The following is an 18,553-nucleotide window of genomic DNA, read 5'->3' on the forward strand; positions in this document are numbered from 1 at the left end:
AAATATTTCTACCCAAATAATAAACTGAACGAGAAAGAAGGAAGGAAGGTGCATATTCTGTTGTTCATGATCATGACACAGCGACACCGAGTTCAGTGGGTTATTGAGCAATAAAGCAACGAAGCCACTATATATGGGTCAGTACTTCATTCACACAATATGCTTAATTATTGAGCAATTAATGTTGTTCTTTTGAAACCGAATCACCCATAATTCTCACTGACCTTCATTTACTAACTTCTGCTTCACCATCTATAATCCTCCAGAATGGCAGTACTTAATAAGTTTGACAGATTTGCAACATCTTTTTTTAAGTCTGAAATTATGAGGCTGATTTCACAGGCGAGAGGAAGCTTTCTTAGTAACTGTCTTCGTCTGTTCTGTCTCTCACGTTGCAATCGCCATATGTCAACAATCTTAATTATGGCGTCTTTGGAACCAACAGCAAACATCAAGGCACTAGAGAGATTAGTTTTCAGTTCACTTGTGTTAGGTCGTCTATTTATTATTTGGTTTCCCAAATTTATTCTTTAGAGTAGGCAAGTGAAATTGTTTACTAGCGGGATTGAACTCGGAGAACTGCATCATAACATAGTGCCGCTGAGTCAAATGTATAATATGAGGGCATAAGCCACTGCTAAAAAAAAATTATATATAACGGTTACTTTTATTTTTTACCATATATAACGGCTTTTAATCGCTATAGATTTTGATTATATATATTTTCTGAGCCAATATATAGTTATTTGTAATTGCTATAACAATTTTTTTTAAATAAATGTTATATATATGAGCATTTTTTTTATATTTTATTTTATTTTCTCTTTTAAAGTTTTGAGCGAAGTAGAGTGAAAAAGGAATAAAAAAAATTAAACTAATAGAGACAAAATCAAAATATAAAGACTAAAAGTTTGTAGTGAGAAGGATACTTGAGTAATAGAGATGGTTAAGCATGGAGTAAAAGAGCGAGGTTGCGTGAGAGAGAATGAGTGATTATTTAGAAAGAATAACTAAACAGTTTTTTAAAATAATCGCTATATAACTTTAAGACTATACAGGTATGGTTTCTTTTCTTGAATCCTGCCTTCTGTCTTCATTGAGAATTTAATTTAGATTTTGATGTATACTTGAGGAAAACAGTACGCACCCCATTCATAATATTGCTTTCAAGCAGAGCCGCTTGAAAGAGAAGTTGATGTTTTAGGGGAATGACTGTCTCTTGATAAATCCATGCATGCTTGTCAATTTTCACATAACTTTTTCTTCTAAGACGTTGATTTTTCTGTCTCTTCTTTTTTGAGGTGCAAGATAATTGACTCTCATGAATCAAATTATTGTTACACATCTTCATCAAAAGATTAGAGAAAGATTGATAGATTAAATACTCCCTCTATTTCAAATTATAAAACATGTTTAAATGAATTTTTTCATATTAAAATATAAGATATTTTAGATAGATTAATGATTCATTAAATACACTAATTTTAATATTATTCTTTCTTTTTCTATCGTTAATTTTCATCCCTTCTCTTTTCAATGTATTAAATAATGGATATTTTAAAAAGTTTATATTTTTATTTTAAATATATAAGATTATTAAGTGTATTTAATGAGGTTTATTAGTATGTAAAATTTTATCTAAAAGTGTCTTATAATTTGAGATGGAGGGAGTATTATTTTTTCTTTTTCATTTCTTGGATGACTCTAAATATCGCCCCCCACTGTTCGAACTTTCATGTTAAGATAAGCGTTTATTATTGTATCGTGTAAAGTGAGTGCATTTAATATCATGTAGCGTTGAAAAATAAGTGTAAGATATAATTTGACTTTTATGAGTTGTTTTTTTGGCCGACACTTTTATGGATTAAATTACGTGTTCATAAAAAAATATTTACTTGAAAGGGCCAATAAGACGGAAAACTATTTCGTCAAGAGATTAAAGAAGGGCAACCTTAATAGTTATTTTCATTTATGTATTGAGCTCTAAAATGTGTCATCCTAACGTTTGAGTTTTGAAGTCAACTACTGTTCATGATATGCCACAAAACTATAATCACCCTTTGCCAATGCAAAAAGGTTACTTTGATTAAATTTTTATTTACTTGGGGTCAACATGAGTGAGGAACACCAATTTTATCTTTTTTCCTTTCTGCCAACAGGACGCCTATTTTATCAAGAAATTGGAGAAAAACAAATATTTGTTTTCTCGTTTCTTGGACTCAGATATCGATCCTATTTTTCGAGCGTAGAAGCTAAATCAGTCAATTAATTACGTCCACACATAATTAGTGGGCCTCAGACGTCTCGTCATCTTTTCTCTCATTTTCTTCTCCTCATCGGATCTTCACCCTTAGATAATAAATTGAATGATCCATATTTATTTATTTTCTAAAATATTTATCATAATATCATATAAAAATAAAAGTAAATTTGAAATTTTACCTGTATAGTTCATAATTGCATACTGTTATTAAACATTTGTATAGATTGATTTTTATTTTATTTTATTGCTATTATAAACTATGCAGATTAACTTTTAACGGTTTAACATTATTTATCTATCTTTTTAATATAATATTATGATTATGGTTTTATGAAACAATTAAATTTGAATGACTCATTATTAATCTAAGGACGGAGATTATATGAGGAGAAGAAAATGAGAAAGAAGGATGAGGAGAGGATCTCCTTCTCATATTACTCTCTCTATTTTTAAATATAAGATAATATCTCTTTGTTTTCATGTATAAGAAAAATTATACATTTGAAGAAGTATTTATTATATTTCATCTAAATTGGTCCTCATACAATTAATGTTTATTTTCACTATTAGACAAATTTGGCTCATTGATAACAGGAATAATTGAATTTATTTTTTTTAATTTCATACATAATTATTGTACTTAACAAACTTTTTAAAATTGTATAAATTAGTTATTCTCTCTTATTTTAAAAACTGAGGGAGTATTTTGACACTAAGGACAGTTTGATTGCTTAAAAAAATGAAATGGGATGAATGAAAAAATAAGAAAAAAAAAACTAAAACTAAATTATTCAATCTTTCATACTCTCTCCATTAAAAAATATAAAGTATTTTTAACTAAATCTCATTTTTAATAAAGTAATTACTTACTTTCAAACTAACCATATCTTTTTTATATTTACCCCTATTAAACACCCTACACTAAATATAAAGTAATTATCAGTAGAGACACTTTTGAAAGAAAATAATGATTACACTTCGAAAAATTAAAAATGTCTTATATTTTTTAACATCCAACTCATTAAAAAATACCTTACATTTTTAAATGAAGGAAGTAGTAAATATGAAAAAAAATGTAATACCATATACACTAAGCATGAGAATCACTACACTTACCACAAAATTTAGAATCATAATTTTTAATTTCATGAATTAAATTATTTACCTCTCATGAACATGATTGATTTATCTTTTCTTTATATCTTAATCGTTATATTTTTATTCTTATTTTTTAATCCATTCCTTTCCTTTCCTTTCCTTTAAGCAAATAGTGCCTAAATGTTTTTAATTGGTTGATTCGCTCAAAGTGATTAACATAGGTAAAAAAATGAAAATAATTGATCTCATGAACACTATTTAATATAGCATATAGATAAAAGTTTGTTTGGAATTCGGCCAAAAACAAAAGTTTGTTTGGAAAGGTCATCTTATAATTTTGTAATTTTTCTAAATAATATTATCTCTATCTCAAATTTTAAGATATTTTTAAAAGAATTTTTTTATCCCAAAATATAAGACACTTTGTATAGATTAAGATTTCATTAAATACAATAATTTTAATATTATCCTTTCTCTCTCTATAATTAATTTATATCTTTTTTCTTTTCAATATATTAAATGATGGGTATTTTTAGAAGTTTATATTTTTATTTTAAAAAGATAAAATTGTTAAGTATATTTAATGAGGTTTATTGATATGTAATATTTTATTTAAAAATATTTTATAATTTGAAATAAAGGAGTAAGTCATAATCATAACATTTTGATAAATAATTATATACATAAATAGCGCTCGAAAAACGAAGCAGTAAATTAAACTTATTTGTTAAGAAGAAAGTAATTTCCCTATTCATCATGTAAGGTGTTTTTAGTATTTAGTGGCCAATAAATTAGAGTTCATTTTACCCAGTTTTCCTGTCGATTAAAGTGTCGCGGTCATGGTAAATCCAGAGCCATGTGGATTCATAATTCACAGAAATAAATGAACACTGATAAGCCTCACAACTATTGATTGTTTTGGGGAAAAAAAATAACTAGGAGGGAAAAACGAAACAAGGAATGAGGCAATACATATGCTGCGGCTATTAAGTTCACCCCATGTGGAGAGCTTCAACTTTCAACTCAGCTTCCTTTTTTATTGAAAAAATAAAAAATGTATGTATAGCCTGCGATTGAATCCTTCATTCCTCATGCTTCCTTGCTCATGGTTTGGTTAGTTGGAGAGGAGGGGATCAGAAATTTCAATGAGTTTAAATTTTCAAAAACAATTAAAAAGTAAGGTTAAAAGATTTTGATTAATTTTACCTACTCTTTTAATTTACCTCTGCTCTTTATTAAAATTTTGTAACACAATTTATTCATTTTTTAGAAATTGAATTCATTAGAATCCTCCATGATTTTTTGTTAGATATTTTATTTTATTATATAGTATATTTTATTGGTGGTTATTGTATTTTCAATTAACTAAATTAATCTAAGTGTGACTCGCTAGTCAATTGTTGACTGAGTCTAGGTTTAGGAATATTATTAATCATTTATTTAATTAAGTAAAGATAATATGATAGGGACTATGAGTAAATGACGGCTGTTTGAATGAGGTACAATGTCTATTGTAAAACCTAATAGCCTTTTTAGGGTTTCCTGACTAGTGACGACGATCTTCAGTCCATCACTATGCCTTCATGCTAGTTAGAAGATACCCTAATAATCTTTTCTCTGACAAAATTTCTTTGATTTTAGTGTTCTTATTTGAAAGTTCTATTTATAGACACTCTTTATTATATCAATAAGCAATGGCAAGAGGTACTTCATGAAGGCTTCCGTTGCAACTCTAACATATGATTATCTTAAAATCATATTATCAATTTATTATTATTTTTCTCCCAACATTTTTATCCAAAAACAAAAATCCTCCTTGCTTCAATTGCTTTCCTTTTATTTTCCTCCGACCAAATAAAAGGAAGACGGCGTACTATCTCCATTTTGTTACTAAAAAAGGAGAGAATATGCATTACAAAAAAAAAACAAAGATTAAATGTCAAGCCTTATGCCATTGGCAAAGGCATATAAAGTCAGAAAAATAACAAAAGATTAGCCAACCCCTTACGGTCCTGGTTCATAGCAAAAGTTTGCAAAACATCCTATGTAGAATTTTGAGTACTTAAAATATAAAAGAAAGAGGGAGTAAAGGTTCAAAAACCCAGCCTGAAAGGTTCCACACCCTTTGAAGTAGAGGCTACAAGGTAATTTACAACTAAATTTTCCAATCGTCTAACTAGAGAAAGATGTAACAAGGCCAAGGACTCAAGGTTCTTAAGTAGTTAGCTAATAGACCATGAAGTAACCAGTCACAACCATTTAAGCTCTTAGAAGATAGAGCTCTAAAAAGATCTTGATAGTCAAGTTCAATAGCAAACCTTTGATGGTACCCATCTTGTAACAAAGAAACTACTAAGAAGTTATAGCTCTAAAGAGATTCTTAAGTAGGTCAGCTACTAGGCCATGAAGTAATCAGTTTCAACCATTTAAACTTTTATAAGATAGAGCTCCAAAAAGAACCTAACAATCAAGTTTAATAATAAACCTTTGATAATACCCATCTTATAGCAAAGAGATTACTTTTTGGCAGGCAAGAATTTTGACCATGCAACTAGACGAAGCTTCAATTCTCTCACACTAGCCTTTGATGAATCTTCTATAGTGATCTCTAAACAATTCCAAAACTTGCATTTCCTGAAGAAGCAAGATATGAACAATCACAGTTTATCTTAATCCTATCTCGTGGAGGAGCTAACCAAGAACCAAGCACAAGATCATAAATAAAGGAGGTAGGTTCTATAATAAAAATGGCTTTCCAGTACTCAAAGACAACAACATTTATAGCAAAAACAACTGTGAAAGGGTTAATAACAATACTAGAAAAAAACTGAGGTAAACGTCAATTTCTAAATATTCCAACATACATTGACAACATGCAATTTTTTATAGTCATCAAGAAGGCTATCATTAATGAAATACTTACTATACCAACAATTAAACGATGACATATCAAAAGCATCTAATTTCGGAGTCAATAAGCAACCAAACCACACCTATTTGGTCTAGAGAAGTAATAAGTGCTTGATGGTCTTAGGTTGAGATAAATAGATAGGACAAAGTGGGTCTGCTACACATCTTTATTTATAAAGAGCATCTTTGGTGGCAAGTGCATTGTTTAAAGCTCTACAAAGAAAGTGTTTTACTTTTGGTTGTAGTTTTAGTTGCCAAATGCACTTCTAAAGTTCATATGAGATAGAAAGAACTTAAAGCCTTACTAACTGTTTGAGGAGCCCTAGCTTTTAATAACATATAACCAACCTTAGAAGAGTATTTTCAATCATTAGCAACCATCCAATCAAGAGAATCAAGATTAAGGTGCTGAGGTATATGAACTTTATATATGCCCTTCAGAGTATCACCAATACACAAGTTAGAGATGGTTGAAAGATCCCAATAGCCATAAGAAATTAGCTCAACAACTTTGAATTATTAATGGTAGCTCCCTTAATAGTAGCATCTTTAAAACTTGGCAAGGTTGGAATTGAAACATTCTCACTCCACTAAACATAATTAACCAATATAACACTTGGTAATCAGAGACTTCACTAAAAAATATGATTATCAAGATTTAATTTAAAAGCAAGGAATCCTAAATTTTCTAAATAAAAATGAGTTTAAATCAATCCAAACCCTTTATATCAGAGTAAAATAAGTTTTGAAAGCATGAGATACCTAAAAAGAGTAAAAGAAGTCAAAAATAATTAAAAATAAAATATATGCTGTGATACGGGACAATGCGCCGCGGCATGTTACTCTCTGTGCCACGTGCCACAGCTCAAGCACCATGCGTCGCGGCGTGTTGCATGAAATTTTTACTGATTCTGCTATCATTTGACAACAAAATTAAGGAACTTCCAACGCACCCCGATTATTCGTCTGACGTCCAAATGATGTGATCTAAGTGTCTATAGAAAGCTCTTTACATGAACTAGCTAATGGCATGTGTTTCATTTCTAAAACAAGTCACACTAAAAAGTTGGACACCCAAACACATTTCAACAACTTTTCATGACTTTTATACAAAATAGGTGTCCAAAACTCTCAACAAGTGCCAAAAGCTTTTCCTAACACCTGGACTATGTCCAATAAACCTGAGACTATTAGTACAACTCATCACAAGCACTGAAACAATAATATAACAAAAATTCACTCCTTAACCCCATTTTACCAAAAACAAAAAGGGAGGTAATTTGTCATTGCATCTTGTCCAAATTGTTCAAATCATTATTTCTACATTTGCACTAGTATTTTGGCCCTATAAACATATATATATATATATATATCAATATACACAAAGATTAAGGGCTCAAAATACAAAACTAACATTTCCAACAATAAAATAATGCAAATGTGATGCCATGTATCCTAGAATTGGCAAATCATATACTATTACACAATTAAATCTAAACTAGAGGCATATAGTAGGAATATGCTAATTTCCCGACTCTTTAGCCTTCTCTCTCTCAACACCAGAGCTAGAGCCTAAAAAATACTGAATGAAAGGGATGAGTCTAGCTACTTAGTAACTAAAGTAAAACCTACCCTATGCTATTATATATCAATCATAAACCAAATACATACACAAGAAAATTAAGTATGTAAAACATTCTGGCATATAACATATCTTGTTATTTATCATTAAATAACTTCTTTAACTCTCATAACTAGGTGCATTGTCACCATATTCTCAGATATCTGACATGACCCATACTCATGCGACTTGCCACCACTTAATACATGTGACATGCCATATATATTTACTTAGACAATAATCAACCACCTTATGTCCTCCTTATTTTTTTAGACTGAAATTGTGGGCTATAATACTAATTAGGGCTTTGTCTATGTGACTAAACTTACCAAGCTCACCAATAGTGAGGTGTGACCCAATCAAAGATTACAGGACTCACTCTCAAACCACGGCTTCCCCCATTCTCAAATTCCCTGGAGTATTTCATACCTTAGGCTATTTTTCTCATTAAACTAATAGAGATAGCTAAGTTCGAGTCCCCTGACAAACTATAGAACAGTCCCTTAACAAACTGTGGGACAAGGCTATACCCCTATACATCGGAGAGCAGCCTAAATAACATATAAATTTTTCTCTACTCCTAATTACTAGGCAAACTCTCACCACTGATCATACTATAATCAATTACTCACTCGTTTTTACTTTTTTATTTTCATATACTCATTGTTACAACAATCACATTGGGCTCGCGACTATGCACTACCCAAGTATGTATTCTCATCATTTTCTCAAAATCCATTTCTTAATAACACACATCTATCTCACATAATCATTACATTCATTTTTCTAAAGGCATATGCAAGTTCATATTCAAAAAATATCTTAATTAGGCATTTGCATTTCAAATCAAAATAACTTTAGGCACATTTAATTTTTCATATGCTTATCAAAACTAGTACATGCTTTTCACATTAAAAATTAACCCATGCATGCCACACTCACAATAAAAATTTATTTATAATCAATTAATATATAACTACCTAAAGTAGAATTTTTCCTGGTTACCTCAAATTTTTGAGAAGTTAAAAGTTTATCCCTCAATCAACTAGCTTTCATGTTTGAATTTTCAATCTAATAGGTGACCAAGAGTTAAAACTACAATCAACCAAGTTAAATTTCATCAACATTACCAATTCAAGCATTTACACCCTCAATCATCTACTTCTAAATTGTCCAATGTTCACTCTACATGAATTGGAGCCTATTTATTGGGTTTAATAATTACCTTTAGTCCCCAATAGCATTAATTAGCCATTAGATCCCTATTAATAGCATCACAAACTTTCAACCACCCATAATAAATGAGATTTTTAGATATTAATGGTGCCCAACAATTCAAGACACCAAAACTTATTATACTAGGTTTAGATACTCTAATTTATCCCTAATAACTCTATTTGAGTCAACAAATTCGAACCTATAACCTATATGGACTGAAATTCTACTTCCACTATGAAATCCTAATTATAAACTCATAAATGTGGAAGAAATGAGAAGATTAATGAGTATGATACTTACCTTAGGTGTTTATAGCCTTCAAAATACTCCCAATGTTGTCCATAAGTAAACTCTAGCAGAGCATTAGCGTGTCTCTCTATTTCCTCTTTTCTTTCTCTCTATTTCTATCTCATTTTGCATCTGATAAATTGCAAAAAATGGCCATACACTGCGGTGGACGCACAATGCACCGTGGCGCATGGCACAAAAAGATCCTCCCTCATTCAGAAGCATTTGTGCATCGTGGCAAACGATCTACATGTCGCGGTGTGTGGCACAACAATATCAACTCTTCCTTTTCTTCTCCTTTTGATGCTTGGGTAGCCTACCTTGATACTAGACCCATGACTAGGGCTAAAATACCATCAAATATAATTATTAGACCTCTCTAGCCACACACCACTTTAACTTATTTAATTTTCCTAATTAGGTTTAATTAATTTGGGGATTAAAACTCAGGATGTTACAGGAATCCATTGATCCGTCCAAACCTTGATACTCTTACCCCCTTTCTAACTTCCAACAAAGGTCCTTTGATAATAATTCTCTTCCTGTGAGCAAGCCAAGCCCAAGATGCATGTGACCCTTTTCTAGCATCTAGAAAAGAGGTATTAGGGAAATAAATATTTTTCAAAACTTTAACCCATAAAAGATTAAGGTTGTTGAGGATTTTCCATGCAATTTTGGCAAGGAGAACATTGTTAAAATTTATGAAGTCTAAAAAACCTAAGGCCATCTCCAAATTTAGGAGCACAAAGTTTAGATTAGGCCTTCCAATGAATGTTGTTTCTATCTTCAATTTTCCCCCAAAAGAAATTAGCAACCATAATATCAAGTTCTTGGCACTTTCTCTTGGGAAATTTAAAACACATCATAGGAAAGATTGGAATTGCATTAATTACTGCTTTAATCATTACTTCTCGCCCAGGAAAGGATAATGACTTGCTATGCCAACCCTGTATTTTCTTACCCACTTTATCCCTTGTATTTTCTTACCTATTTTATCCCTACCATAAGCAAGAGCTGCCACTTTAGATATACCTCAAAGAATGGACAAACCAAGAATTAGGGTCTTCAATAGTAGGAATGTGCAGAAAATTATAAACCTCATCTCTTACTTATCTTAGAGTATTTGCCGAAAAGAATAGAGAGGATTTTTCAAAATGCATGCACTGGCCTAAAGCATTAAAATAAGTATTCAGAAGCTCCTTTATAACACCGTAGTTTTTTTCTTGATGCATTAAGAAAGAGAATAGTGTCATCAACAAAAAGACACCATAGGGCAATCATTAGTAAGCTTGACTCCTTACAAATTGCCATTTTCAACATGGTAGTTCAACATACAAGAGAAGACATCACTAGCAAGAATGAAGAGATATGGGGAGAGAAGGTTATCATAGCGCAATCATTAGTAAGCTTGAATCCAGCCATCACGCCAAACCCTTTAACATCACCTTTGAAGACATCTTCCACTATTGTCAGGTCCACCCCTAAACAAAACACTCAACCCTACCCAATCAATATGAGTACTTGCACCGAATCATCCTTGTCCAACGTCTTGAATGCTTAGGATAGGTCAACCATCAGTAACTTGGCTAACGAGTTTAGAGAACTAGGTCGATTGATCATGATAAAAGCAATGTTGTTTGGCTTACACTAGGTGATTATGAACTTTTTCTTCGATGATGACAACAACAATAAAACTTGAAGTTGTACATTTGGAAGTGTTCAGAGGACTACGAATAGGGATTGTTATCAGAGGACTCATCCATGAGGTTGTTTTGGGGGAGGAATTTCTGTAGAAGAGTGAGAGAGGAATTTCTGTAAAAGGATCTCATGGAGAGAGGGAGGGGAGGGAGATACCACCTAGGAATGTAAAGAGGCAAAGATGTAGAGAAAGAAACAAATTCATTGCCACTTGTCTGTGCCCACACCTGAAGTAATGGACATTTGTATCATTTTAACAATTGGGGCCAAATTACTCTAAATTTAATTATTTATGATTCAAAATATACTAAAAATAAGTTTAATGTTCAAATTGCTATTGGACCTATAGTTTATAGTTTAAATTGCATTTAACTCTTAATAAAATCTACATGGTGAGGATTTTATCAACAACTATTAGGACCAAATTAATAATGGAGGTGAGGATGCCCCAAATTTAATTGTTCAATATCCAAAATATGCTAATTATAAATATAGAATTCAAATTGCCTCTGAATTTATAATTCAGGATCTAAATTGTACATTAATCATATGTTAAATCACAATTTTAAAATAAATGACAGGATCTTTAATATATGTTTTGGAAAAAAAATTGTGTATGTGAAATGCATGGCAATTGGCAAGCCTCGAGACTTTGAAATAAATTATTTGGTGTGTTTTATTTAGAAAATCGAACGCTTAAACTTTGTAATGCTCTCGCCTAAAAAAACTCTTTTGATATATATGGTCAATCATTTTTATTTTTAATAAATAAAAAATGAGAAATTAAGAAAATTCGAGATTGGAAGTGTCATGAAAAGATCAGTTTGTCCATGTTTATGGAAAGAAAGTGACGTTTCAAGGTGCAAGAAAAAGGTGGCAATTCAACAATGCTGTGTCTCTGATCTTGACATGTACTAGCATTTACTCCTCTGCTTCGATTTATAAACATGCATAGAAAGTACTGCTGAAATTTAAATATCGTAAACTTTGTTATTGAAAGGGAAAATAATTTTTTAAAAAAATAAATGGTAAATTTTAGAGTAAATATTGTAAGTTGTTTCTAAAACGTTGCAAAATACGAGCAACATTTGTATCATAATTTTTGGAGAAAATTGTACTCTTTGTATAAAGAAAACATGCATGACTCTACATGCATGACTGCATGTTATGCGAAAGTTGTTTAAACAATAATTAATATTTCATTGTACTACAAAATACTCAAATTTAATCCATTTCCAAATTCATTATGAAAATGAAATAGTTCGCGTGCAAGCAACAATATCTGATATCTAATATCTAGACAATGATTTTAGCTCCAAGCGGCATGCAACTCTCTCGTATTAGTTTAATCTTATTTGATACTTCATGTGTTTAGCTTATTCTGTACAGTAAAAAAAAATACATTATTCATAAATAAATTCAAATTGCTGGATTTTTTTGTGTAAAAATTGCTGAATTTTTTTCAGTATAATGTAATCAAACCTTTAAAATAATAATAATAATAATAATAATAATAATAATAATAATAATAATATATAGGACAAAAATTATAAAAAATTGTATAATTTATAAATTATGAATGGTGTAACTTATCTTTTCAACCTCAATATAAATTAAATTCATTGGGATTGAAATTTAGTTTGCATAATACCTTAATCATACTCCTTTTGAATCACAATATAAGTAGTTCTTAATAAAATTTATGTTTTTACAAAAAAGTTAGTTAAAATTTTTTATTTTCTAAAAATTTTCTTGTCTTTCCAATTATGGCTTTAAGTGAAACAAATATAACATCTCATTTATTTAAGATACTTTTATTAATTACTTAAGTGGGATATAATAAAGTAAGGCTGTAATTAAAAAAATATACATAAAACCTACCTAATGTCTTATAGTTTAGATCAAGTAAGGCTTTTAGAAAATACTATATACTGTGCTAAGCATACCAATTTCAAGTTTTGAATAATGAGCTTTTGTGACATGAGAAAATATTTGGATGGGATGAATCAGGCTCATAAAAAATAAAACAGATATCAAAATTAAAATCAAACTTATAGTAATATTTACAAATTACCCATAAAAAGTTTTCGTGTAACCCATAAATTGAGTCAACTATACTTGGCTTGGCATTGGGTTAAGCTTTGTAGTTACCTGTAAAATGGGCTAGCAATCGGATTGGTTTGAAAAGTCAACGAGCACAAGGTATTGATTGGAGGAAGAGGAAGCAAGAAAATCTCTGACGGAGCGATGGTTATCGATTTATAATGAAATCTCACCTTCACCCTCACAAGGTATTGATTGCCCATGTTTCTGTGAGATTTTTTCTAAGACATTTTCCCCCAAATTCAAGCCGTCTTGTCCAACCCTTTGAAAGCGAAATGAGGCTATTGCTCAAGTATATAAAATAAAATGGAATAAGGTAAAAAAAAACATAATAGAAAAATACTTTTAAATAATTTCTATTTTTTTTCATTTTAAGAAAGTTTTCCTCTTCAATTTCGCTATTTATGTACATAAAATTATTTTTTGACCGAAAATTATTAAAGATATGATAATCCTCGTATTTATATCTAAAAAATCATTAAAAATATTTTTTATAAAATATTGTAATATATATTGTATAAAAAAATCCATTTTTTCCTTTTCCATTTTGCCATCCATGACCAAACAGCACTAAAAGCCTAGCTCCTTTAAATTTCTAACATGAAAATATGTGATTTCAGGCGTAGAATCGTTCAATAGGCACTGCATGATTGTTTCTTCTTCGTACTTACGTTGTTTTTGGTGTGAAAATAACGCTTTATTAAACCACTGATCCGTCAAACTAATAATATTATTATTTGGAATTGTAGAGACTAGTAGTCTATCAAATTTTAGCCATTTGTCGTGTTGCTGTGATGATTTATATATAAATAAGATAAGATTTAACCCAATGCATAAATGCTTCCCTCACACGTTATATTCATACTAATGATTGTCACATGCATCATAAACTCCATTGGAAATTTGAATTTAAAGTTTTGATTAAACATGCAAGTACATAAGGCTCCAATTATGGTCGTCGAGACTTTCTTCTGGAAGGTGTTAAGTTTAACCACTAAATTGGTCTAATTATGAATGAGATGTAGGTGTTCATATATATGGACACGCCTATCAAAAATTTTGTACTCATATGAACCATTCAAAATGAAAAGTCAAAAAGTTTAATTTAGTTTCCATCTTGAAAGAGTACATGACAACCTAGCAGATGAGGTAGACGGGGGAAAGATTATCCAAAAAAAAAATAATGCAATGAATGAAATCCTTGAAAAGCCAGACTGTGACGTGAAACAAACAGCAATAAATACCATAGTAAATACCGTTTTATTTGGACGTGCTTGTATGCAGCTTAAGCACAGGAAATAACTTGGGGGGTAAAAGACTAAAGTCATTCAATTCACACTCTGTCTACTATATCAGTTTGAACATTGCCCAGAAGATCTGGACTTGGATGGAGATACAAAAGATAATGAAATCAAGTCGAATCAGAACAAATTGATATGAACATTTGCGACCAGTGAATTGGTTTCCACGGAAGTCGCGGATGCTTTCACAAGTTACATACTTCCCAAGAAAGCCACTCCGAAAGCAACGAAAACTACTATAGAAATGAAACATTTTTTCTGTGAACAAACTCGCTGCTTATGGCGATGGAAAGAAAATCAATGGCTCTAGATTTAGTTTGAGGAATATGGCACTGAATCAGAACATGGGAGAGTCAGAAGGGGAAGAGTTCACTAAATTAAGAATGCTGTTCCAGTAATTCTTGTTATCTTCATAGAGGTCACCCCCACTGCCTCCATTACCTTCACAGTTATTAGACTCACCTCCGCCCTCCTCCGACAAACTTCGGTCATCGGAGTTAGTATTAAGCAAAAGATTGGTGAATCCTTCCTCAGCAATGGCATCAGTACTGGTCCTGAGAGACTCGGACGTCCACGTGCCTTCCATGGACATCGTCAACTCATGCAGGCTAGACGCAAAAGACATGGAATTCTCGATACCATCTTTGTATTCCGGCAGATGGACTGAACTTTCATAACCTTTCCACTCTTGCTCACCTTCCTCTTTCACAATTCCTGTCTCAGAAGAACCTGAAGAGCCCACAAACTCAATCATAGGCATTGTACTCTCTCCAAGTCCACTGGTCATAACTGGTGGAGCGTTCCCGGAGAAAGTCAGGGAAGACGAAGGGGATTCAAGTTCGCCACCAACATTATGGCCTTCAGTAGATTTCAACCAGCCTCCATTCCACGCCTTAAGCACATCTAGAGAGCGTGAGGAAATAGGTGGTCCCTCTGGTTTATTCCCAGCTTGGGCTGGGGTTGAAGCAGATGATGAAGATGAAAACCCAGAGCTGCAAAGCTGATGCTGCAATGATTGCGAACGTAGTTTTGATTCCCTAACCAACCTTGCTTCAGCTTCAAGCCTAGCACTCTCCCATTGAGCCATGTGACTAAGGTTGGCAGCACTCTTGGATTGGCCATCGATGGAGAGAAGGGCATCATTCTTGGGCTTGTGGGTCACAGGATCAATTCCCATTTTGGCTAACCTTTTCTTAAGATGCGTATTCCAGTAGTTCTTGATCTCATTATCTGTTCTCTTGGGCAAGTGTGTTGCTATAGCCGACCACCTGAGTACAAGACAACAGGAAATAATAGAGAGAGACGCCATAGAAACCAAGGCTAACCCTTGGATCCATCGATAACTAGAAGCAACTGTTTATGTTTGATATATTTAAAATGAAACCTTAATAGATCAGAAAGAAAATGCATGGCATGTTTATGTCCGATTACACTAGAAATCACATGCATGGCGCATTGATTTAAATCCTTTTACATTTAAAGACCAACTTGAAAAAAGTTGGACGTCAGGGAGTAAATTTATGGAAATGGCAGAAAGCACATTTAATATTGTTTGTTGAAGATAGGTCAGAATAGGTGGTTGAAGAAACTGAGAGGCCAATGCATTTAATAAAAACTGTACAAGAAGGGAAAGGAGAAAGAAAAGAAATACAATACATAACAAGAATTGAGTAAGCATCAATGTTACACACTTCCAAGAAAGAAAGAAAGAGCCATGATGGGATTTTCATAAATCCGGTGCCTGCCTGTGTACTCAACACAGATCAACGGGCCGAAAGAAACTAGGGAAGAAATGAAGTGAATAGTTTATGAAAATCCAAGGACAACAACCTGAAGACCAAGCAAATGGCTATCTGTAGAAAACTTCCCAAGTCATAACATAACATACAAGAATTTCTATCCTACTGCTGAGCATAGAATGATAGATAGATGACTTCGCTTGAATACGAAACCTGTTCCCTAGGAGGGCATGGAGTTGAATGATGGTTTGCTCTTCTTGCAAGCTGAACTTTCCTCTCTTTATATCAGGCCTAAGATAATTGGTCCATCTCAGTCTGCAGCTCTTACCACACCTCTGAAGTCCTGTAGGCAAAACAGCATGGATTACAGGATATATCAGTGAACTAAGCTGCAAACACTTGTACTAGTATTGAAAAAAAAATCAGAAAATTACCAGCTTTTGCTGGCAAGGCACGCCAGCTTCCATGGCCGTGTTCTTCGATATAAGCTAAAAGTTTCTGATCCTCCTCAGGAGTCCATGGCCCTTTCTTTAAGCCCACCTTGTCGCAGCATGGTGACCGACCCATTCGGAAGTGTAACACTAAAGACTGTAGTAGCTTCTCCTCTTCTTTATATAGCACAACGGGAGAAAGCTATGGAGAGAGGAAAGGAGGGGAAGGGCTGTGACTAGTAAATGAAGAGATGGGCAGAGAAGAGAGGTCAGCGGCATAAATGGGATAAGAAATTAATTTGACAGAGCATATGTGAGCTATCATTACAAGAGTACCCTTACAACTGAGTTCTGCGTTTATATCCCGCCTTTTGGCCTCGTGGATTTGCAAATGCATTGGCGTTGTGGTATAAAAGGGTAGAAACGAAAATAGAGTGGTTCCGTTGTCTTTTCATGACGCTAGACTAGAATTTTAATCCAAGCGACAATAATGAGCCACCAAGAAGAGCCACCAAGTGATAGCCATAACTTTTTAGTAACACGTCACCCAAAATTTATGGCATAGCTAGGGCCGGCTTTAATTATTCATCATGTGGGTCCACACGAATTTTTATTTTATCCGTCCATCGATTGCCATTTAGATTTCTTTTTTTTTTTTAGAATAATATAAACTACACAAACTTCTGTTCATAGCAAAGTGAGGGAGCATATGGCAGAATAGAACTGACTTACGGAAGGGTTTGAAGTTAAGCTTAGTTTCAGTGAAGCTCAGCCAGAGAATTCACTTATATGGTCCTTCCAGAGTGCAAACAACAAACATCAGGCCACAGCTGCACCATAATTTTTTTTTTTTTCGTATTTTTCTTGTAAGGTTTGACACAAAAAGTCGACTGAAACTTTACCTATAGTCAGTCATAATTTAGATCAATTATAGTCCCTACAGCAATCTAGTGTCTTTACCAGCCACCAAAGCAGTCCATTAAAGGTCAACTACAGCCTAGCAACGGATCACAGAGAGTTCCAGTCCTGATGTGCGCGACTGCTGCTTTTTACCCTTCTGGGTAAAAAATGCCTGGTCTTGTGTGCCTTGGTCAATCAGATCAATAGATAGGAAGGAGAATTATATTATAATTTCACATAAAAAATTAATTACTGTAAAATTTAATTATAATTAAATTAAAAAAATTAATAATTGATTGTGTTGCCAATCCTTTAATTTAATTGTTAACGAATTTTATAATAATTAATTTTTTTATGTGAGACTTGAATATAATTCTTCCTGAATAAAATCTACTAGGATGTCATATAGCCACGCCACCAAACAAACTAAATGGTTTGCATTAATAAGTCCAATAAGATAGCTTTGATTAGCACACTTTTGGTGGGGAACTCTTTTTTATTACACGTAAATAATATCACTTGGTATAAGTTTTAATAAATATAAAATATTAATATATTGATTATTCTTTGGGTTTTAATCAAGTTAAAAAGGCAGGGGGGGTTACGTCTTGTGATAAGATGAAAATGAAATAAAGGGTCATTGACTGAAAACAGAGTCACAGACTATACCTGGACAGGATCACTGACTTGAGGGATGCGTTTTGCAAAATGACTACGATATGCGTTTTGATGCTAGCCCCTATACATGAAATCAACCCAGTGCATCGCACAGGCAATGATCACTGTTATACCGTCGCAACTACTAAATGAAGGCCTAATTTTGCTAAAACACTGAGGCAAATCCCTCCTCATAATCTTTTTCAGTTGCATTAATTTATGTCCATTTTGCAATGGCACATATAGAGAGGTCCCAATGAGAAAGTATCTAACCGAATTAGTAGCATTTGTTCTAACATCAGCGGCAGAGATACTGCAGAAGCCTA

General features: G+C 32.5%; 1 protein-coding gene across 1 annotated transcript; it reads right to left on the bottom strand.

Annotated features, from left to right (window-relative positions):
- Nucleotides 1-14,502: 14,502 nt before the first annotated feature.
- On the bottom strand, nt 14,503-17,017 carry LOC129307172 (transcription factor MYB16). The gene is made up of 3 exons (XM_054948055.1): nt 16,674-17,017; nt 16,453-16,582; nt 14,503-15,768 (listed from the first exon to the last, which is right to left on the bottom strand). Exons 1-3 carry the CDS (start codon nt 16,804-16,806, stop codon nt 14,838-14,840), a joined length of 1,194 nt encoding a protein of 397 aa, XP_054804030.1. The 5' UTR covers nt 16,807-17,017; the 3' UTR covers nt 14,503-14,837.
- Nucleotides 17,018-18,553: the final 1,536 nt, after the last annotated feature.

This window comes from Prosopis cineraria, unplaced genomic scaffold (assembly GCF_029017545.1).
Source record: "Prosopis cineraria cultivar Desert tree isolate PC_DT_omini unplaced genomic scaffold, ASM2901754v1 PC3, whole genome shotgun sequence".
Taxonomy (NCBI): Eukaryota; Viridiplantae; Streptophyta; class Magnoliopsida; order Fabales; family Fabaceae; genus Prosopis; species Prosopis cineraria.

Bases quoted from the DNA above. Each gene is read 5' to 3' on its own strand.
- LOC129307172 (XM_054948055.1), bottom strand. From the start codon at position 16,806: ATGGGTCGGTCACCATGCTGCGACAAGGTGGGCTTAAAGAAAGGGCCA. The intron at 16,583-16,673 runs GTAATTTTCTGA...TTTTGCCTACAG, and splicing joins TGCCTTGCCAGCAAAAGCTG to GACTTCAGAGGTGTGGTAAG. The intron at 15,769-16,452 runs GTTTCGTATTCA...TCTTGTACTCAG, and splicing joins CATGCCCTCCTAGGGAACAG to GTGGTCGGCTATAGCAACAC.